Here is a 21,127-nt window from a genome sequence, read left to right on the forward strand (position 1 = left end):
CTGCTCCACAACCAACCGATGAAGAAGCAGCGCTTCGAAAACTAGTGATTCCAAATAAACCTGTTGGGCAACAACGTGGCATTGTGTGATTTTTAACTTTGAAAATCTGTCAGTAATGCCAACATTTCCATACTGCGCATGCTACTGGGTGTCAGTAACGCACTGCGCATGTGTCACGGTGTCAGCAAAGCACTACGCATGCTCACGCAACAAGGGGAAACACTCCGTGACCTTGTTTTGATGGACCAATGATAAGCTCTGGAGGACCGGATGGAGACTGGTCCTCCTGCCAATCACAGCAAACCCATCGTCTGGATGCGGAAGTAGGACCATGAACTTCTGAAATTGCTGCTGCTGCTCCTCTCTCTCTGAATGAAGATTGAGCTTCACGCCAGACTGCAACTTCCTTCCTCTGTCCAACATCTGTGAGCACAACACACTCTTTTCTCAACCCCGTTTCTATTCTGGGGTTGAGCTGTTGACTTGCAGGAACTGAAGGGAAACGGAGTGAATCCAGGGAGAGGACAGACTCTTGGAAAGTTAGTTAAGGTATTTTTTCAATGGCAAATACAGGAGAATTGACATTTCAGGCTCGAGCCTTTCATCAGTAATGATGTGTGGACGAACAAAGGGGCCTCTGCGTCCTTCTAATCCAGTCAGTGCAAGTTGTCAGACGAGTGAAGCAAGTAGTGAGCAAGGCAAGTGGTATATTAGCAAGAGGAATTGAGTTCAGAAGTGGGGACGCCTTCCTGCAGTTTGGGCGTAATTGAATATATCCAAGGTTGAGTTCATCTGATTTTTGAACAACAAAGAAGTGATGGTTATGGGGGAAGGCAAGACCAATACAGATCAGTTATAGAAACAGACCCTTCACTCCAACTAGTCCATGCTGACTATGTTCTCAAACTAAATTGGACCCACCTGCCTGTGTTTAACCTATATCCCTTTGAACCTTATATATTGGAGTCCTAGAGATGTACAGCACTGAAACAGACCCTTCGGTCCAATTTGTCCATGCCTACCAGTTATCCTAATCTAGTCTATTTGCCAGCCTGGGCCCATATCCCTCGAACCCCTTCTATTATAGACCAATCCAAATGCCTTTTAAATTCTGTAATTATACCAGTCTCCACCATTTCCTCTGGCTGGTCATTTCATACATGCACTACTGTGTGAAAAGGCTTCCCTTAGATCTCTTTTATGTCTCTCCCAGTTTGCCCAAAACCTTTAGTTCTGCACTCCCCCACCCCAGGAGAAGACTTTGTCTATTTACTCTATCCATGCCTCTCATGATTTTATAAACCTCAGCCTCAGCCTCCGACGCTCCAGGGAAAACAGCCCCAGCCTATTCAGCCTTTCCTGAGAGCTATTTTTTTCAAATCTGGCAACATGCTGGTAAATCTTTTCTGAACCCTTTCAAGTTTCACACCATCCTTCTGATGGGCAGGAGACCAGAGTTCCACGCAATATTCCAAATGTGGCCTCACCAATGTCCTGTAGAGCTGCAACATCACCTACCTCCCACTCCTTTACTCAGTGCTGTAACCGATAAAGGAAAGCATACCAAATGCTGCCTTCACTATCCTATCTACCTGGGACTCTACCTTCAAGGAACTATGAACATGCACTCCAAGGTCTCTTTGTTCAGCAACACTCTCCAGGACCTTACCATAAAGTGTATACGTCCTGCTTTGATTTGTTTTTCCAAAATCCAGCACTTCACACTTAATTTAAATTAAACTTCATCATTCATGTACTAATCCAAATGTCTTTTAAATGTTCTAACTGTATCTGCATCCACCCCTTTGTCTGGAAATTCATTCCACACGCAAACCACTCTCGGGGGGGGGGGGGGGGGGGGGGGGCAATCTGAGTCAGATGTTTGAGAGTTCTCCTCTCTCTCTTTCAAAATTTGCTCCATAGTCTTGAACCCTCAGCCTAGAGAAAGGATTTTGGCCGTTCACCTCATCTATACCCCTCACGATTTTATAATCCTCCTCTGCTCCAGTGGAAAAAATTCCAGCTTATTAACCTGAATGTAGGTATATTCATGGCAGGTCGGGCAGCATCCGAGGAGCTGCCTGACCTGCTGTGCTTTTCCAGCACCACTCTAATCTAGACTCTGGTTCCAGCATCTGAAGTCCTTGTTTTTACCTTTTACGTCGGTATACTCATATCTACTTATGATCTGTTCTATGCTGGCGCAAGCTCGACAGGCTCAATGGCCTATTCCTGCCCCCAGTTTGAACACTCCTAGTCCAGGACAGCAAGAGACCATAAACCACAGGAGCAGAAATTAGGCCTCTCAGCCCATCAGGGTTGCTCCACTATTACGTTCTGGCTGATATGTTTCTCAATCCCATTCTCCCACTTTCTCCCTGTAACCCTCAATCCCCTTGATACTCAAGAACCTATCTATCTCCATGTTAAATCTACTCAGTGACCTGGCCTCCACAGCCTTCTGTAGCAATGAATTCCACATATTCACCACTCACCGGCTGAAAATGTTTCGTCTTATCTTTGTTCTAAAAGATATTCCTTTTACTCTGATGCTGTGCCCTCAGGTCCTAGACTCTCCTACCAATAGGGACATCTTCCCCATGTACACTCTGTCCAGGCCGTTCAGAATTCTGTCTGCTTGAATTAGATCTCACCCCTCCCCGAGTGTGGGCCTGTTAATCAGCATGAACCACACCCTTCAGGATGAGTTACAGCAGGAATTAGGTTCTGCAAAGTCAGAATGGAGGAAGTGTGTGTGGGATGGAGATTATCAGCTTTTGGGGGATGAGAGAGGAAGCGAAGTTCAATATAAATTAGAATTGATCGGATGGGCTGATGGGCCCAGGAATGGCAAAATGAGTTTAATTCAGATAAATGTGAGGTATTACGTTTTGTAAGGCAAATCAGGGCACGACTTACATAGTTAATGGGAAGTGTTGCTAAACAAAGTGTCCTTGCAGGTTCATAATTCCTTAAAAGTGGAATTGCAGAGAGACAGGATTGTGAAAAACGCATTTGGTACACTTTCCTTTATTGGTCAGAGCATTGAGTACAGGGGTTGGGAGGTCATGTTAGGCCACTTTTGGAAAACTGTATGCAATTCCAGTTGTCCTCCTCTGGAAGAATGTTGTGAAACTTAAAAGGGTTCAGAAAAGATTTACAAAGATGTAGGCAGAGTTGGAGGGTTTGAGCGATAGGAAAATGCTGAATACGCCAGGGATAATTTCCCTGGAGCATTGGAGGCTGATGGGTGACCTTACAAAAGTTTATAAGGGGTATAGATAGGTTGGATAGCCAAAATCTTTTCCCCATGGTAGGCGACTCCAAACCTAGAGGGCATAGGTTTCACCGTGAAAGGGGAAAGATTTAAAATGGACCTGAGGGGCAACTTTTTCACACAGAGGGTTGTGCATGTTTGGAATGAGCTGCCAGAGGATGTGGTGGAGGCTGCTACAATTACAACATTTAAAAGGCATCTGGATGGGTAAATGAATAAGAAGGATTTAGAGGGATACAGGCCAAATGCTGGCAAATGGGATTAGATGAGTTTAGGATATCTGGTCGGCATGGATGAGTTGGACCGAAGGCTGTGTTTCTGTACTGTATGACTTTAATCATCTTGCATGAAAGCAGAAGTGTTGTGAAGACTGGACTTTCAGAGCAGCTTTCAAAGATGTTTTGCCTTTACTGGAAGCAGAAGAAGTGACAATGAAGTATTTCATTGGTGAGACAGCAACTGAGTACGTGAGCACGTTTAGGATTTTGGTGGAAAGTGGGAATTCATTGCACTGTGGGGGTGAAGTGCTTTAAGGCTTCCCAGCAGGAAGGACAGTGTGCTGATTGGGGTGCCCAGTGAAGGGTTAGGTGGATTTTTGAGTTAAACTGCTCATTTCGGCCAGCCTCCAACATTGTATTTCCAATGCCGTCCATCAGAAGGAGCTGTGTGTAACTGGTATTGTTAGAAGCCTTACGGTTTTCAGTACTGCAGGAATGGCATTGTTTCATCGGCATTGTTTCATCAGCATTGTACAGGTTACTGGCAGCAGAGGGAGGTGTGGGCTGTGTTCACTAGAAACGATTAAGCATTTTGATAACATACAAATGAGAGGGCAGGGTGGGATTTGTCTTTCGATTTGTAGAAGGTGGGAGATTCCGGGAGCTGTGATCTGAGCTGTGAACTGCGGTAAATCATAGAAGCCCGACAGTGTGGAAGCAGGCTATTCAGCCCATCAAATCCATTCTGACCCCTCCGAAGAGCATCCTGCTCATACACCCCTCCCACCCTCACCCCTTAGGGAATCAGGGGTTCAGGATAATGCAAGTAAGAAGAGCTGAGATGATGGATAGATCAAATGGCCTACTCCTGCTTCTATTACTACAAAACTATAACCCTGCATTTCCCATTGGCTAACCCACCTAACCTGTACATCCCTGGCCACTATGGGCAATTTAGTATGGCCAATCCAAATCAAGGCAGGTGATCAATGTAGTGATGTGGAAATTGGACGTCAGAGAACAATAGAAAGGAACAACGAGAATAAACGTACCAGCAATTAAAACTGGATTCAAAAGATTACAAACAATAAAACTAAAAGGTCAGTATCTGAATGTGTGCTTGTTATGAAGGGGTAGAGGTACTGTACCTTTAAGAGAGTTAAAAAAGCGAGCAGAACAAAGTGTTCTAAACAAGATGAGATTGTATTATTTGGTCAACACAAATAGAGCAACTGGGTTGCCATGAGGCACAAACTAATTCAAATTTGGCCAATCAGTTTAAATTTTGCACCAAAATACCAAAGTCCAATCAAGTTTGAATTAAGTATTTTGATAATATTAACACCAATAAAATGATCCGATGTTTTGGAGTATAAAACCAGGCATTTTTGTGAGTTTTAACACTCTGTGTTGGACATAAAGAGTAAAGTTGTTAATTTTTACTTTAAATATTTATATTACTGCATGGGGTGAATAATTTCTGTGTTGATGGTCTAATTTAGCAGAGGGGGTTACCCCGTGTCGTAACAGTGCTGCAACGTAACAAAAGTGAATGAATTGACTGCACACATTGAAGAGAATGATTTTGATCTGGGACTCCTTACAGAGACATGACTTCAGGATGACAAGGATTGGATCCTAAATATTGAGGGGATTTGTGGCATTCAAGTCGAATGGGAAGCTAGGTAAAGGTAGAGGGTTGACACTGCTAATCAAAGCACTGATCACAGGGTCGTCTGGTGTCAGCTCGGATTTCAGGTCCTGGTTTCTTTGTCCTCTATTGATCTCCCTGTTCCCACACAGTTGTTGTCCGTTCTCAGCTCTGCTTCATTTCTGCTGAAGCTTTAACCTCCTTTGACACCTTCCGGAACAATAAATCATTCAGTCAAAGTCCAACCCACAATCTCCCAGCCTGTCAACCATCCAGACACAGAGTATCATACCAGAAAATATAACAAAAAAGATGAAAAGTTAGAATTAAATAGGTGCTTGTGTCTGTTCATTGGCAAGTAAACTAGAAATAGGGGTCTGCCAAGAATCTTATAGTGCCCTAATTGAAGAATTGTCTCTCCCTTACATCTAAGTATTAGTACCCAGCTATGATTTATAACAATATTTACATCAACAGAAATAAAGCATCTGTTATGCAATAGACCTAGAGATATACAGTATGGAACTAGACTTTTTCTCTCTCGTGTGTGTGTGTTCACACACACCAAGGTCTATGGGGTGAATTTGTATTTGCAGATACATTCCATTTTGCTCAAAAAATGCACAATCTGCAGGCAGACAATACATAGAATATTTTATAAATTCCACTTTGGATATAGAACCAGTCTGACTCAAAAACTGGGATACAGACAGACTCTGGCCTCACACCTTTCATGCATTGTCTGAGCTGAGTTGTCATCTTTTCTAATAAAACCTTAAGTTATCTCGAGTAGGTGTCTTATAAGAAGTTCTGGGGTTTACATATTAATGACACCAGCAACTCATTCTAAAAGATGAAAGACTTTACAATCCAGGTTTCTTCAATGTATCATTTCAGTGGCATGACTCTGTAATGTTTTGCTGTAAACTCAGTGTCTTATGATCTTATACTCCACAACCACCTGATGAAGGAGCAGTGCTCCGAAAGCTAGTGCTTCCAAATAAACCTGTTGGATTGGCGTCATGTGATTTTTATCTTTGCCCAGGTTAGGGTGGATTGGCCCTGCTAAACTACCCATAGTGCTCAGGGTTTTGCAGGTGTGGGAGAATTGTTAGAAGCGATTTGATTCCACCTTCTCGTGACTGTCTGTGTGAGCTTTGGTATGTTCTCCCCCTTCTGTCAGCGTGGGTTACCTCTGGGTGCTTTGGTTTCCTCTCTCAGTCCAAGGATCTGCGGTTTCGGATGGATCGGCTGTGCTAAAGTGTCCAGGGATGTGCAGGTTAGAGTGGGTTAACCATGGGGAACTGCAGGGCTGTAGGGTAAGTTGATAAGTCTGGGTGGGATGCTGTGTGGAAGGTCGGTGTGAATTTGATAGGTGAAATGGCCTGCAGGGATTATATAATTCTCCTGCTTTAGCCATATGTGGATTGAGAAATGACTGCTGTGGGAGGAGTAGGTTCCAGTTCATGGGACACTGCCCCAGTCCTGGGGAAGGTGGGAATTCTGCTGTCTCTCTCCCCACCCACTGTCCCCATCCATTCTCTCTCGCCCCGCAACTCTCTGCCCCCCATTTTCTCTCTCTCCCCCTCATTCTCCTCCTCCACCCTTTGACCCCCGAGTCTTTCTTTTCTGCCCCCACCACCCTCTGTTCCCCCCAGTCTCTCAATGGCCCCCACACTCTGTCACCCTGTCCATTCTGTATCTCTTCCAACTCCCACTAAACTTTCTCATGCCTCGAGCTCTCTTTGATCGCTGTATCAAGCTCATCTCAGAAGAGAGAGAGAGAATGGTTGGTGATTACACTGCCTGGGAGATAGGAGGGCATGAGAAATGGTTGATCTTTCAAATTGATTATAGCTAAAATAATATATTCAGAAACAGCATTAAAGTTTGAACGCATGTTCAATTGTATATTAAGACAAAGCTGCAGCCATCTTTCTCAAACTTGCTTTGAACTATGTGCAGTTGCGGACAGGCTGTTCGGGGTAAATGAGCTTTTGCCCGAAATGTCAATTTGCCCGAAATGTCAATTTTCCTGCTCCTTGGATGTTGCCTGACCTGCTGTGCTTTTCCAGCACCACATTCTTGACTCTAATCTTCAGCATGTGCAGTACTCACTTTCGCCTGTTAGGGGTGAATGGCCGATTCCTAGTCTTGAATAATTGGTTCTGTTAGAAGGTGTATTGGTGTATTCTACGTGCAAGAGAGTTGAAAAGTGAGCAGAACCACCTGACATAGCACCAAGCGTTCTGAACAAGGTAATAATTTAACATTTGGTGGAACAGCTAGGTAGCTGGGTTGCCTGGAGACAAAAACATACTCAATTTTGGCCAATCGATTTAGATCTTGCCCTAAAATACTGAATTTCAATCAAGTTTGAATTTAGTATTTTGAGAATATTGGTTAGCACTGTTGCCTCACACCACCAGGGTCGATTCCAGCCTTGGGTGACTGTCTGTGTGGAGTTTGCACATTCTCCCCGTGTCTGCATGGGTTTCCTCTGGGTGCTCCAATTTCCTCCCACAGTTCAAAGATGTGCAGGTCAGGTGAAGTGGCTATGCTATATTACACGTAATGTTCGGTGCATTCGTCAGAGGGAAATGGGTCTGGGTGGGTTACTCTTCGGAGGGTCGGTGTGGACTGGTTGGGCCGAAGGGCCTGGTGCCACACTGTAGGGAATTTAATCTAATCTAATATTAACACCAATGAAATGATTTGATGCTTTGGAGTACAAAATCAAAAAATACAGTTGAACAGTTACAGGAGAACTGGCAAAAGACCAACAAATGTAGGCTGCTAGTCAGAACTCTGAGAGGTACCTGTCCAGACAAGGAGTCTGCACAGAGAAAAAACATCGACACCGACCTGGAGAGCAAATCTACAGAAGAAGATACAAAGAGAAGATTTAACAGCTGGCTGGTTTTGAAGTTTGAATCTTTCGGTAAATCTTAATCAGGGGTTTTTATTGGACTGGTATCATACAGGGGAAGTTAGAAGACAGGTTAGAGAAAGGAGTTGTAAATAGTTGTTAATTAATTATTCTCCGTTAGACATTAATAAATAAAGTTGTTAATTTTTACTTTAAATACTGACCTTTGGGAATAGTTTCTTCGTTCTTGAATTTTCACAGATTACTGCATGGATTAAACCTTCTCTGTGTTACTGGTTTAAATTAGGTGGGGAAGGTTGCACCCAGTGTTGTAAAATTTGGGGGCTTTCGTCAGAGATTTGAACTGGTTTAGACAGATTTGAATAGATTTGGGGGTATTAAAAATCCCAGCAGATTTAAACACTTGCAAGTTAGTGTGCTAGATCATTAAATAAAACTTTAAATAGTGACTTTTAGAAACAGTTCCTTACCTCTTGAATTTTCACAATACCACATGGGGTAAATCTTTTATGGGTTTAAATTAGTGGGGGGTGCAGTCCATGTCATAACATTTCTGACTATGTAGAAATAGAGTCATAGAGTAGTGGAGCATGGAAACAAACTGTTTGTTCCATGCCAATCGGATATCCTAAATTAATCTAGGCCCATTTGCCAGCTCTTGGCCAATATCCCTCCAGACCTTCCTGTCCAAACCTTCCTGCCGTGGATGGCACAGTGGCATAGTCGTTAGCACTGTTGTCTCACAGCGCCAGAGACCCGGGTTCAATTCCTGCCTAAGGCAACTGACTGTGTGGAGTTTGCACATTCTCCCTGTGTCTGCGTGGGTTTCCTCCGGGTGCTCCGGTTTCCTCCCACAGTCCAAAAATATGAAGGTCAGGTGAATTGGCCATGCTAAATTGCCCGTAGTGTTAGGTGTAGGGGAATGGGTCGGTGTGGACTTGTTGGGCCGAAGGGCCTGTTTCCACACTGTAAGTAATCTAATATACCCATCCAGATGCCTTTTGAATATTGTAATTGTACCAGCCTCCACCACTTCTGCTGGGAGCTCATTCAATCCACGCACCACCCGCTGCGTGAAATAGTTGCCCTTTAGGTCCCTTTTAATCCTTTCCCCTCTCACCCTAATATAAATCAATTGCTGCTTTTTCTGAACAGGCTCAGTGGCTGGCACTGCTGCCTTATAGCGCTAGGGACCTGGGTTTGATCTCAGTCTCTGGCAACTGCGTGAATGGAGTTTGCACCTTCTCTGTGTGGGATTCCTTTGGGTGCTACGGTTTCTTCCCACAATCCAAAGATGTGCAGGTTTGGAGAGGGCATTTCTTGAGGGGAATTAACTTTCACACTTTTTTTCTACTCCTTAGGTCCCTTTTAAATCTTTCCCCTCTCACCTTCAACCTATGCCCTCCAGTTTGGGAGTCCCCTATCCTGAGGAAAAGATGAGTAGTCAAATAAAATGCAAAAGGAATAAAATGTCGAGCCGCAGGATAAATATAAAATGTGACTCCAGCCTTTCTTGTCTCCGATTGTCATTTGGGCACAAATCCTGTCAGTAACACCAGCAACTTCACACAGCATCTTGCGCATGCTCCTCGGTGACAACACACACTGCGCATGTTCGCCGGTGTCAGCAAAACCTGCGCGTTGGGCCAATAGAAAGCCCTGGAGGACCGGAAGGAGCGTGGTCCTCCTGCTAATCAGAGACACCCCTATTGTGTGTGTCTCTCTCTCTCTCTCACTCAATCTCAATTTATGGAGGGGACAGATTCTGGAAAAGTTGGGCCAAGTCTGTGTCTCAGTTGGCAAACTCATGGAAAATGCAGTACCACGATGTGAAGTGATAGCATTCCCTGTTGGGGGGTAAACAGAAGAAAGGAGATGCATTGTTTAAATGGTGATATATTGGGATGTGGAGAAAATGAGGACTGCAAATGTTGGAGATCAGAGTCAAAAAGTGTGGTGCTCGAAACGCACAGCAGATGAGGTAGCATCCGAGGAGCCGGAGAGTCCGCGTTACAGGCACGAGCCCTTCATCATAAATGTGTATAAAGGGGCCTCAGTGTCCTTCCATACCAGTCAATGCCAGTTGTCAGATAGGTAGGAGCAGCAAGCAATGAGCAAAGCAGGTGTTATGTTAGCAAGAGGAATTGAGTCCAGAAGTGGGGATGTCTTCCTGCAGTTATGGGATCATTGAATATATTCAAGGCGGAGTTCATCTGATTTTGGATCAACAAAGAAGTGGTTGTTTATGGGGGAAGGCAAGAAAATGGTTTTCAGACCATTGCAGAACAGTTACCGAGTCAAACAGCACAGAAACAGTCCCTTCAGTCCAACTACACCATGCTGTGTTCTCAAACTAATCTAATCCCACCTGCCAGTGTTTGGCCTATATCCCTCTGTCACAAAGCTGGTCCTTTTACTAAAAGCTGGTCCTTCTCAAGGATGCTGTGTCCTTAGTTTTTATTATCAGAGGGGTGATTAAAACGATCCGGGCTCCGAAGCGACTGGTTTAGTACAGAGATGAAAAACGGTATTGGGAGGCATTTTTGGTAATATGTGAACAGATGAGACTTGAGGCCCAAGTTTTTGTTTTAGAAGTGACCTGTGCAATGAAAGGGGAGTGGTCAGTCCTGAAAGCTGGAGTCTCGTTTGGGTGAGTTAAGCAGTGGTCTATGTGGAGAAAGGCTGCTAACACTGTCTCCTTCTGGCCTTCTAACTTCAACTGTAAGCCTCTGTTTCAGTTTTACTTTGTTTAAGGGGTTTGTTTTTTGGTACTGTTGTGTACCATTGCGAAGAGTGTTAAGAGTTTCTCCACAGCTTGTACTGTACTTAATAAAGTTTGGTTGTTCACAGAAGTTGGCGTATTGCAGTGTAAGAAGCTCAAGCAAAAGAACTTAACAAAGGAACCTAAGGGATAAGTTTTTCATGCAGAAAGTGGCGTGTTTAAGGAAAGAGCTGTCAGAGGAAGTGGTGGGTGCTGGTACAATTATGACATTAAAAGGCATCTGGATGGGTATACGATTAGGAAGGGTTTAGACGATGTGGGCCAAATGCTGGCAAATCGGCCGAGATGAGGTTAGGTTATCTAGTTGGCATGGATGAATTAGACCGAAGGGTCTGTTTCTGTGCCTAATATCTCTATCACTCTGGCTTGCCACTAACATTTGCCACATCTAGATGTACAGTTTCTCTCTGGTGTCAGTGTCAATGCCTTGATATCTCATTCTTAACCGGACTGGCAGTGATGACTTTTGTAATCTTTTCTTACAGACTATCTGAAGACAGAAGTTTCAAAGTCAACAGATAAAGGGCTCATGGCCAAAATGTTGATTCTCCTGCTTCTCTGATGCTGCTTGCCGTGCTGCACTTTTCCAGCGACGCAGTTTTTGACTCTGACTCTCCAGCGTCTCCAGTCCTCACTTTCACGTCAGTGTCTGACAGTTACTCAATCCATCAGGACCGCAACAATTTTCAACTATGATTCTGTGAGAAGGAGCAAAGCTTTCTTTTTGGTTCCTGTTTGAGTACGGGGGCACTGGTTGAAAGACCCTACTGTTGCAGCGCACTGGGTGTGGAGCCTGAAACAACTCTGCTGCCTGGAAAGAAGAATTCATGGCGGGGTTGTACACGTGTGTGTGCAGGTGAAGCATCGGCCATGGAGAAACCCGAGGAAACACAACCTGTTGAGAAACCATGGAAGTGTGGCGACTGTGGGAAGGGCTTCCGTGTCCCATCTGTCCTGGCGGCTCATCAGTGCAATCACACTGGGAAGAGGCCGTTCTCCAGCCGCGAGCGGGCAAAGGGCTTTACCTGCTCTTGTGTCCTGCTGGCCCACCAGCATATACACACTGGTGAGAGGACGTCTTACTGCTCCGTATGCGGGAAAGGGTTCACTTGGGTGGACAACCTCCAGACCCACCAGCAATTCCACACAGGGGAGAGGCTCTTCAGTTGCCACGAGTGCGGGAAAGCCTTCAGCAATTCCTCCGACCTGCTGAAGCACCGGCGAGTCCACACGGGGGAGAGGCCATTCAGCTGCCCCGAATGCGGGAAGGCCTTCAGCGACTCCTCCAACCTGCTGAGGCACCGGCGGGTCCACACGGGGGAGAGGCCCTTCAGCTGCCCAGAGTGTGGGAAGGCCTTCAGCAATTCCTCCAACCTGCTGGCCCATCAGCAGGTCCACACGGGGGAGAGGCCCTTCAGCTGCCCAGAGTGTGGGAAGGCCTTCAGTAAATCCTCCAACCTGCTGGCCCATCAGCGGGTCCACACGGGGGAGAGGCCCTTCAGCTGCCCAGAGTGCGGGAAGGCCTTCAGCAATTCCTCCGACCTGCTGAGACACCGGCGAATCCACACAGGGGAGAGGCCATTCGCCTGCCCTGAGTGTGGTAAGGCCTTCAGCAATTCCTCTGACCTGTTGTCCCACCGGCGGGTCCACACCAGGGAAAGGCCATTCAGCTGCCCCGAGTGTGGGAAGGGGTTCACCCGCTCCTCCAAACTGCTGGCCCACCAATGGGTCCACACCGGGGAGAAGCCGTTTGCCTGCCCCGACTGTGGGCGGAGGTTCACATTGTCCTGCAACTTGCAGAGGCACCAGCGGGGGCACCAGTGCATCCAACAATCAGATTCCACCAGTGACGCTGCAGTGGGTCACCCACAGGGCTGAACCTCCTGCCTATTCTGACAGTGGGTGTAGTGGGTTTTTTTGTTTTGTGCTGGACTCACCATCCCCCCCTCCTTCCCCCCCCCCCCCACCCCCCGCAAGCCCACCTATGTGGCTCAGGGGTGGCATGGTGACTCAGTGGTTAGTACCATTGCCTCATGATGCTGACCTGGGTTCAAATCCACCCTCGGGATGACAGTCTGTGTGTAGCTTTCACGATGCCCCCCCCACATGTGTATGGGTTACCTCTGAGTGCTCCGGTTTCCTTCCCCGATCTAAAGGTGTGCAGGTTAGTTTGGATTGGCCCATCTAAATTGTCCCATAGTGTTCAGGGATGTGTAGGTATGGTGCATTAGTTGGGGTAAATGTAGAGGAATAGGGATAAGGGAATGGGTCTGGCTGGGTTACTCTGCGAGGGCCAGTGTGAACTTGTTGGGCCAAAGGAACTGTTTCCATACTGTAGGGAATCTAATCTTAAAAAAAAGATTTCCTTCAAGCGATACTGATAAAATATGCCGAGTTGGACAAAGTATCCCATCAAGTTTGAGACAAACCCAGGGTTGAAGAAGTTGGAAGTCACATGGCACCATGTCACAGTGCAACAAGTTTATTTGAAATCACAAGCTTTAGGAGCATTGCTCTTTCATGAGTGCTGCTCCTTCATCACTTCATCTGGTGCCATGTGACTTCTGACCTTGTCCTCCCCAATTCAACACCAGCACCTCTGCATCAGAGTTGACGAATGAGATTGGATTTTATTCGGCCTGATTTAGTGAGATGTTCATTTGGAAACTCAAAACTGTCGGACTGACAAAGAGACACGAATCATAGAGTCCCACAGCAGGAGACAGGCCCTTCGGTCCAACATTGTCCATACTGACCAAACTGTCCATCAACACTAAGCCCATTTCCCTGCACTTGGCCCATTTCCTTCCATACCTTTCCTATCCATGTATTTGTCCAATGCCTTTTAAATGTTGTTAATGTACCCACCTCAACCACTTCCGCTGGCATCTTATTCCATATGTCTACCACCGTCTGCATAAATAAAGTTGCCCCTCACGTTCCCTTTTATTCTTTTTCCTCTAACCTTAAACTGATGCCCTCTAGCCCTCACATCCCCAACCCTGGGGTAAAAGTCTGAGTGCATTCACCCTCTCACGATCTCTTCATTTCTCTAAGGGCCTTTCTCAGTCTCTAATGCTCTAAATAAAAATATCTTAGCTTGTCCAACCTCTCCCTTTTACACAGACCCTTGAGTCCTGGCAACATCCTTGTATATGTCTTCAGCACTCTTCCAAGTTGAATAACATATTTGTTATAGACACTGCCCTGACTACATATTTTGTTGGAGAAAGAGGACCAAATATTATCCAAACTGGATAATCTGGCTGATGGGACAGGAAACCACTTCCTTTCTTGAGACAAGTCTCCTGGAGAGAACTGGCTGGCTGACTGATCTACTGACCCTCACAGTGCCCCACTGCCCTCAGTTATCTGGAGGGAGTCCACACATTTGCCTAAGGTGGTGCTTGAAACCTTTATCATCTTTGGGATGGATCCCCATTCATTCCGTGCTATGGAGTCATGCAGCCTGGAAACAGACCCTTCAGACCAACCAGTCCATGATCCCCAACTAAACTAGTGCCACCCATCTGCTCCTGGCCTGTATCCAGTTTGTTAATCGTTTTGTTCATTTGTTCACCGTGATAGTTGGATAAATAAATTGCTGATTGTTGATTTTAAAGTGTTGGGGATTTATTCTTATCACTAGAGCAGGTTACACCACTTTTCATGCTAATTTTACAGATTATTAGGTGACACGGTCCTCTGGGTGTTTCTGTTTGAGAAAGGCGGTGCTGTCAGCCTTCGCTTTATAAGAGTATTGACGTGATGTACTGCTGAATGCAATGGAGTCAACATGAATCGCAGCCTCTCACTGTGGTTGTGGGTGAATCACCTTAATTTGGCTCTTAACTCAGAAACTGCACACAATTAACTGCTGAAACAATGATTTACACTTTATTGTATGTAACAACACAAATAAAACTCAAGTAACCAAGTTCAACCTCACTCACAACTTGGCTATCTCCCAATTGATGGCTGAATTTAACTGAGTTTCCACCAACAGTTTATGTCTCTGGAAGTGTCCAGGGATTCAATGCAGCATTCTTCTTCCAAGTACTGCTGCTACATCATTCTGAGGTTGAATTCTGGTGGAGATTCCTCACTTTCAAATCTGTGATGTGATGTTTCTTTCGATTCTAACACCACCTCCCCACACTTCTGGAGATCTCTGGTCTGTAGCTTACCTTCTTATCCTCGAGGTTTAGTGCTTTGTTTGATACAGCCTTTCCTGCAAAAAACCCTTTTACGTCAGGGCCTTCCTTCCACAGACAAACTTAATTGTCCTTTTGTCATGAGGTTATTAAACACTTCGCTCATCTGTCCCAGGAAACAGTTTGTTGTTTTGCGTCCTTCTTCCCAGGGATGGTTAACTAGCAGAAATTAGGCCATTCAGTCTGCTCCACTATTCAATCATTGCTGATACGTTCCTCAACCCAATTCTCCCCGTAACCCTTGATACTTAAGAATGGTTAAGTCAGCTCCACCATTCAATGAGCTGAATGGCCTAATTTGTGCCTCTGAGGTCTTCTGATGTAGCAGTTTCTCAGTGGCCCTTTTGTTTCTTGGTCCAGAAAGAGTTCCTGCTGACTCAGGGAGTTTGGAAAGTTCTGCAGTTTAAAGGACCACACCACATTCCCCTCTGCCTCCTCTTGCGATAGTGGCAATTCCCAAGATCCCTTGGTATCCCTGAAAACAATCGAGGTGTCTGGACATCTCTGCTGCTACTCTGGAACAGAAGGATTATGGGGAGAAAATTCAGAAATCTGATGTGCAAACAGACTATGGAGTTCTACTCCAGGATTCTCAAGGTAAACTTGCAGGTTGAGTCATTGGTTAGGAAGGCAAATGCAATGAAGGCATTTATTTTGATCAGACTTGAATATAAAAGCAGGAATGTACTTCTGAGGCTCTGTAAGTCTCCGGTCAGGCCACAATTGGAGTACTGTATGTAGATTTGGGCCCCATATCTCAGGAAGGATGTACTGGCCCTGGAACGTGTTCAGAGGTGGTTCAAAAGAATGGTCCAGGAATGAAAGATTTAACATAAGAACATTAGAGGACTCTAGGTTTAAACTTCATGGAGTTCAGAAGGATTGGGGGTGGGGTGGGATCTAATTGAAACCTACAGAATAATGAACGGTGTGGATGTTGGGAAGATGTTTCCATTGGTAGGACAAACTAGAACCTGAGGGCTCAGCTTTCCTGTCAAGGGAAGACCCTTTAGAACAGAGGGGAGAGAAACTTCTTCAGCCAGAGTATGGTGAATCTATGAAATTCACTGCCACAGAAAGCTGCGGAGGCCAAGTTACTGAGTATACTTAAGACTGAGATAGCTAGGCTCTTGAGTATCAAGGGGATCAAGGAGTTCGGGGAGAATGGGGTTGAGAAACGTATCAGCCATGATTGAATGGTGAAGTAGACTCAATGGGCTGAATGGCCTAATTTCTGCTCCTATGGTCTTATGGTATGCTGATGTGGGAGGGGGGAAAAGAGATGAAGAGAGAAAGACAGTTAAGGTGAAGCTCGATAGAGATGAAGGAAATATAAGAATTGTATGATAAATGGCAGAACACATAGGAGCACTGGCATAGAGGGGTCTGGGCATATAGATCCGTGGAAGTGGTAATGCAGGTGGGCACGGTGGTCAAGAAGGTACACAGCACGCTTCCTTGAATGTAAGAGTTACATTACAGCTGTTTATTCTGGCCACATTCGGAATATTGTGTGCAGTTCTGGTCACTGTGCTACTGGAAGGATGTGGGTGCTCTGGCTGAGGATACAGACAAGGTTCACCAGGACATTGCCCAGTCTGGAGGGCTCTCGTTATGAGCAGAGGAGGCATAAACCTGGATTGTTTTCTTTGGAAAAACAGAGGCTGAAAAGAGACCTCGACAAAATGATGAGAGACACAGATTGGCTGGACAGGGGTGGCAGGGTAGCTCAGCGGTTCGCACTGACACCTCATAGTGCCAGGGACCTGCGTTAGATTTTAGTGTCAGGCAACTAGCTGTGTGGAGTTGGCAGATTATCCCTGCACCCCACCTCCCGTGTCTGCGTGGGCTTCCTCTGGCTGCTCTGGCTTCCTCCTACAATCCAAACATGTATAGGTTAGGGTGGATTAGCGATGCTATGTTACCCATAGTGTCCAGGGAGAGGCAGGTTAAGTTGGATTGTCTGTGTGTAAATTGCCCCATTGTTCAGGGATGTGTAAGTTCGGTGCATTAGTCAGGAGTAAATGTAGCTAATGGGGTAAGGGAACGGGTCTCTATGTGTTAATCTTTAGAGGGCCGGTATTGACTTGTTGGGCTGAATGGACTGTTTCCACGCTGGAGGGATTCTGTGATAGTCAGAGGTGTTTTTTTCCCCTCCAAAGTGGAAAGGTCAACTAAAAGAGGGCACAGGTTCAAGGTGAGCAGGGGACTGTTTGGGGGAGAGGTGGTGGGGGTGGGGAAATCACACAGAGGGGTGGTGGGGGTTCCTGGAACGCACTGCCAGTGCAGGTAGTGGAAGCAGGCACCTTAACAATGTTTAAGGTGTATCTTGATAAACACATGAACGGGAGGTGAACAGAGGAACAGAAACCACACATGGGCAATAAATAGCAGGTCTAAGTAAAGATTAAGAATTAGCACAGGCTTGAGGGTGTGTGTGTGCCGAAACCAAGTGAGACGGGCCTGAGACTGTGCTGTATTGTATTGATACAGCTTTCCCCCACTATTTGAAAGTAAAGTGTTCCTTTCATAAGCCGAAATGGCCTAAATCGAAGAAGCAATTACCATGAATTAATTTGTATTATGCCTTTCTTTGTAAAAGCGACAATCCTCTTCAGATTTCTTTCGGTTTGTGGGAGCAGGTATTAATGTAGGTCTTTTGTAAAAGTGAAGTAGTGTAAAGCGAACTTTGAAAAAGTGGGGGATACCTTTATGCTGATGGAGGGAAGATGGGGGGCAATGAAGAGGGGTGGATGGAGGCTCAGGTGGAGAATAAACACAGAGACCAATTGAGCAGCTTGGCCTGGTTCTGTGCTGGAGACTCAATGGGATAGAGACAAATGTATCTATTTCAGGTATACCTGCAGAATGCTCCATCCAGGATAAAAAATGTCCTACATCTGCTTCAGCATACAGGGCAGATGAGCAGTTTCTCCCCGGTGTGGACCAAGAGGTGATGAGACTGAGTGAAGCCTTTCCCGTGCTGAATGCAGGTGAATGGCCGCTGCCTGGTGTATAAATGCTGATGAATATCGGGCAGGCGAGGAAGGGAAACCGTTCCTACATTCCCCGCATTTTCATGATTTCTCCATGGTGCGGGTGTCCTCGCACTTCTCCAGGTTCAACAATCAGTTGAAACTCGCTCACGCTTACACCATGTGTGTGGTGTTACTGGTGAACCCGCTGATAATTGGAGGACTCTCATTCAGTCTGTAAAGCATGTTCCAGTCACTACTCTGGTGTGTGGGTATGTGAGACTCTGAGTTTCCAGTCACACTGACGCTTAAAACCTAACAAAGCAGGCAGACCTTCTCCCCTTTGTTTTCAAGGCCATCAATATCCAAGTCCTGGTGAATCAATCGACTGTCAGACTTCGATGTGATGTTTGGTCTGAGATTTCTGCCTCCAAATTCTTCTCTTGTAATATTCCTGTGGAAAGAGATTGCAAAGGTCATCTCTGTCAGTCCACAATAGAAAGTCAAAACACACAATTCTAGTTTCTGTGGAACATTCTTTCCTCTCTTAATACCCAAGATCTTTGTGCTGATCTATATGTAAATGAATACAGCAGGGTAATGTGGTGGATTGCATACTCCATGAAGAGTTCACTCAAGTTGCTGAATGAACATCTATCGTGCGGTATTGACGTTCTTACTGAAGATATACAATATTCTGCAGTACAATATTATGAGCCCAGAAACAACTGCAAATCAGGATTTTAGAGCCATAAACATTCCATCAAATACGTAACATATACCCCAGACTTATCTGTCTTATATTAACGCACTGTTGTCTTACATTTCCAGAAGACTCAGATTTAAGTTTGAAGTGTGACTTTTTGTAAAAGAAGCTGTCTTTTGGACTTCTTCCATGCCATACTGACTCTATTACTGGAAAGACATCCATACAACCAGGATTCATGGATCGTGAGGCTTATCTTTACCCTCTTATAATTTTCTGTTGCATAAATGTTTCGACGAATGCCAACGCTTTTCACCAGTCATAGAGTCAGAGACATAAAGCACAGACACAGATCCTTCAATCTAACTTGTCCACGCCGACCAGATATCCAAAATTAGTCTAGTTCCATTTGCCATCACTTGGTCCATATCCCTCTAAACCCTTCCTATTCATATACCCATCCAGATGCCTTCACCACTTCCTCTGGCAGCTCATTCCATACACTCATCACCCTCTGCAAAAAAAGGTTGACTGCAAGGTCCCTTTTAAATTTTTCCCCTCTCGCCCTAAACATATGCCCTCTAATTCTGCACTCCCCCTATCCCAGGGAAAAGACCTTGTCTATGCACCTCATCCACACCCAAGTTTTTATAAACCTCTTTAAAAAACACACACTCAACCTGCGATGCTCTAGGGAAAACAGCCCCATCTTATTCAGCCTCTCCTTGTGGTTCAAACCCTCCTACCCTGGCAATAGCCTTGTGAATCTTTTCTGAATCCTTTCAAGTTTCACAACCTCCTTCTGATAGGAGGGAAGACCAGAATTGCACACAATATTCCAGAAGAAGCCGACTGAAGCTGACTTTTGCAGAGTCTGCTCCCTGCTTGGATTCATATTTCTGCCTCCAGTTGCTGCAAGTGAACAGTGCTTCCCCCCTTCTCTCTCCCTCCCAGGATAAGGAATGGAAAGGGGGAGACATTGCTTCACTCCCAGATTTTGCCCAGAATAGCCCCCCTATTGTCTGAATGCACAAGTTGGACCATGAGCTTCTGAAGCTACTGCTGCTCCTCTCTCTCTGAATGAAGATTGAGCTTCACCCCAGACTGCAATTCCCTTCCTCTGTCCAAACATTTGTGAGCACAGCACATCTTTGTTGAAGTAAGGCATCTTTCCTGAATGTTACAATTAAAGGGGTGTCTTCCCCCTGATATTCAAAGGGATGGTCAGTCAGAGAAGGACCATGCCTTGTGTTGTGTGACATGTGTGACAGTTGCAACAGGATGTCCCAACTCCTATGCTCAATTCAAAGTTTGTGAGAAGATTTGTAGCTCGGGTGCTCATTGTTGTGGTTCTGTTCGCCGAGCTGGGAATTTGTGTTGCAGACGTTTCATCCCCTGTCTAGGTGATATCCTCAGTGCTTGGGAGCCTCCTGTGAAGTGCTTCTGTATTGTTTCCTCCGGCATTTATAGTGGTTTGTCTCTGCCGCTTCCGGTTGTCAGTTCTAACTGTCCGCTGCAGTGGCCATATTGGGTCCAGGTCAATGTGTTTGTTGATAGAATCTGTGGATGAGTGCCATGCCAGAGAACAGCCAGGGAATTCCTAGAAGTATGGCCTCTAGGCATTTTTCCAGCACCACATTTTTCAACTCTGGATCTGGGACAAGGTGTGTGGTGTGGGGGTGGGTGGAGGGGAGGGGAAATAAGGAAACTGGTGAAATCTACATTGATCCTATGCAGTTAGTGCGTCCCAAGGCAGAAGACGAGGTGTTCTTCCTACAAGCGTCAGGTAGCTAGAGCTTGGAGGGGGAGGCAGCAGAATACTTGCATGTCCTTGATGGATTGGGAGGGGGAGTTAAAGCGTTCAGCCACAAGGCGGTGGGGTCGTTTAGTTTTGGCGTCCCACAGCTGTTCCCTGAAATGTTCTGCAAATTGGCGTCCAGTCTCCCGAATGTGGCAGAGACCACATCGAGAGCAATGGACGTATAAATAAATCTTATAAACAAATTGTACAAATTGTATAAACAAATTTGTTAAATTAAACAAATTTAACTTTAATTAAGTTAAAGAAAATTTTAATTAAATTGGGTGACTACATGAAACGGTTTGTTCGTCAGACTCAAGTCATCATCCTCAAATGAGACAATGCCATTAATATCAGTGAACTGCTTTTTTGTTAGAACCACAAGTTCTTGATTTATTTTCACAACTTACTGATATTCACATCTGCACATTTAATGTCAAACTCTGACATCAGAAATGACATGACACCATTATTTTTTTCTTACAATAATCCAACAAACAAATTAATAACACAGTGAATACCAAGTATCATTAATATGAAATTAAATTTGACCAAATAAAATGTAAAATCAAGATGTGAGATAACAAATGGGGGAAGGGCAGAATGCAAGAAA

General features: G+C 45.3%; 1 protein-coding gene across 6 annotated transcripts; it reads left to right on the forward strand.

Annotated features, from left to right (window-relative positions):
- The first annotated feature begins 299 nt into the window (after window positions 1-299).
- Window positions 300-12,784, forward strand: LOC140460531 (uncharacterized). Of its 6 annotated transcripts, none has more exons than XM_072555109.1 (2): window positions 300-425; window positions 11,304-12,784. In XM_072555109.1, exon 2 carries the CDS (start codon window positions 11,689-11,691, stop codon window positions 12,694-12,696), a length of 1,008 nt encoding a protein of 335 aa, XP_072411210.1. In that variant the 5' UTR covers window positions 300-425; window positions 11,304-11,688; the 3' UTR covers window positions 12,697-12,784. The 6 variants fall into 6 exon arrangements, with proteins under 6 accessions (XP_072411210.1, XP_072411215.1, XP_072411211.1 ...); XM_072555114.1 differs by lacking the exon at window positions 300-425 and adding an exon at window positions 8,069-8,087; XM_072555110.1 differs by lacking the exon at window positions 300-425 and adding an exon at window positions 9,733-10,052.
- The last annotated feature ends 8,343 nt before the right edge of the window (window positions 12,785-21,127 follow it).

Source organism: Chiloscyllium punctatum, chromosome 36, assembly GCF_047496795.1.
Source record: "Chiloscyllium punctatum isolate Juve2018m chromosome 36, sChiPun1.3, whole genome shotgun sequence".
In the NCBI taxonomy this organism is placed as follows: Eukaryota; Metazoa; Chordata; class Chondrichthyes; order Orectolobiformes; family Hemiscylliidae; genus Chiloscyllium; species Chiloscyllium punctatum.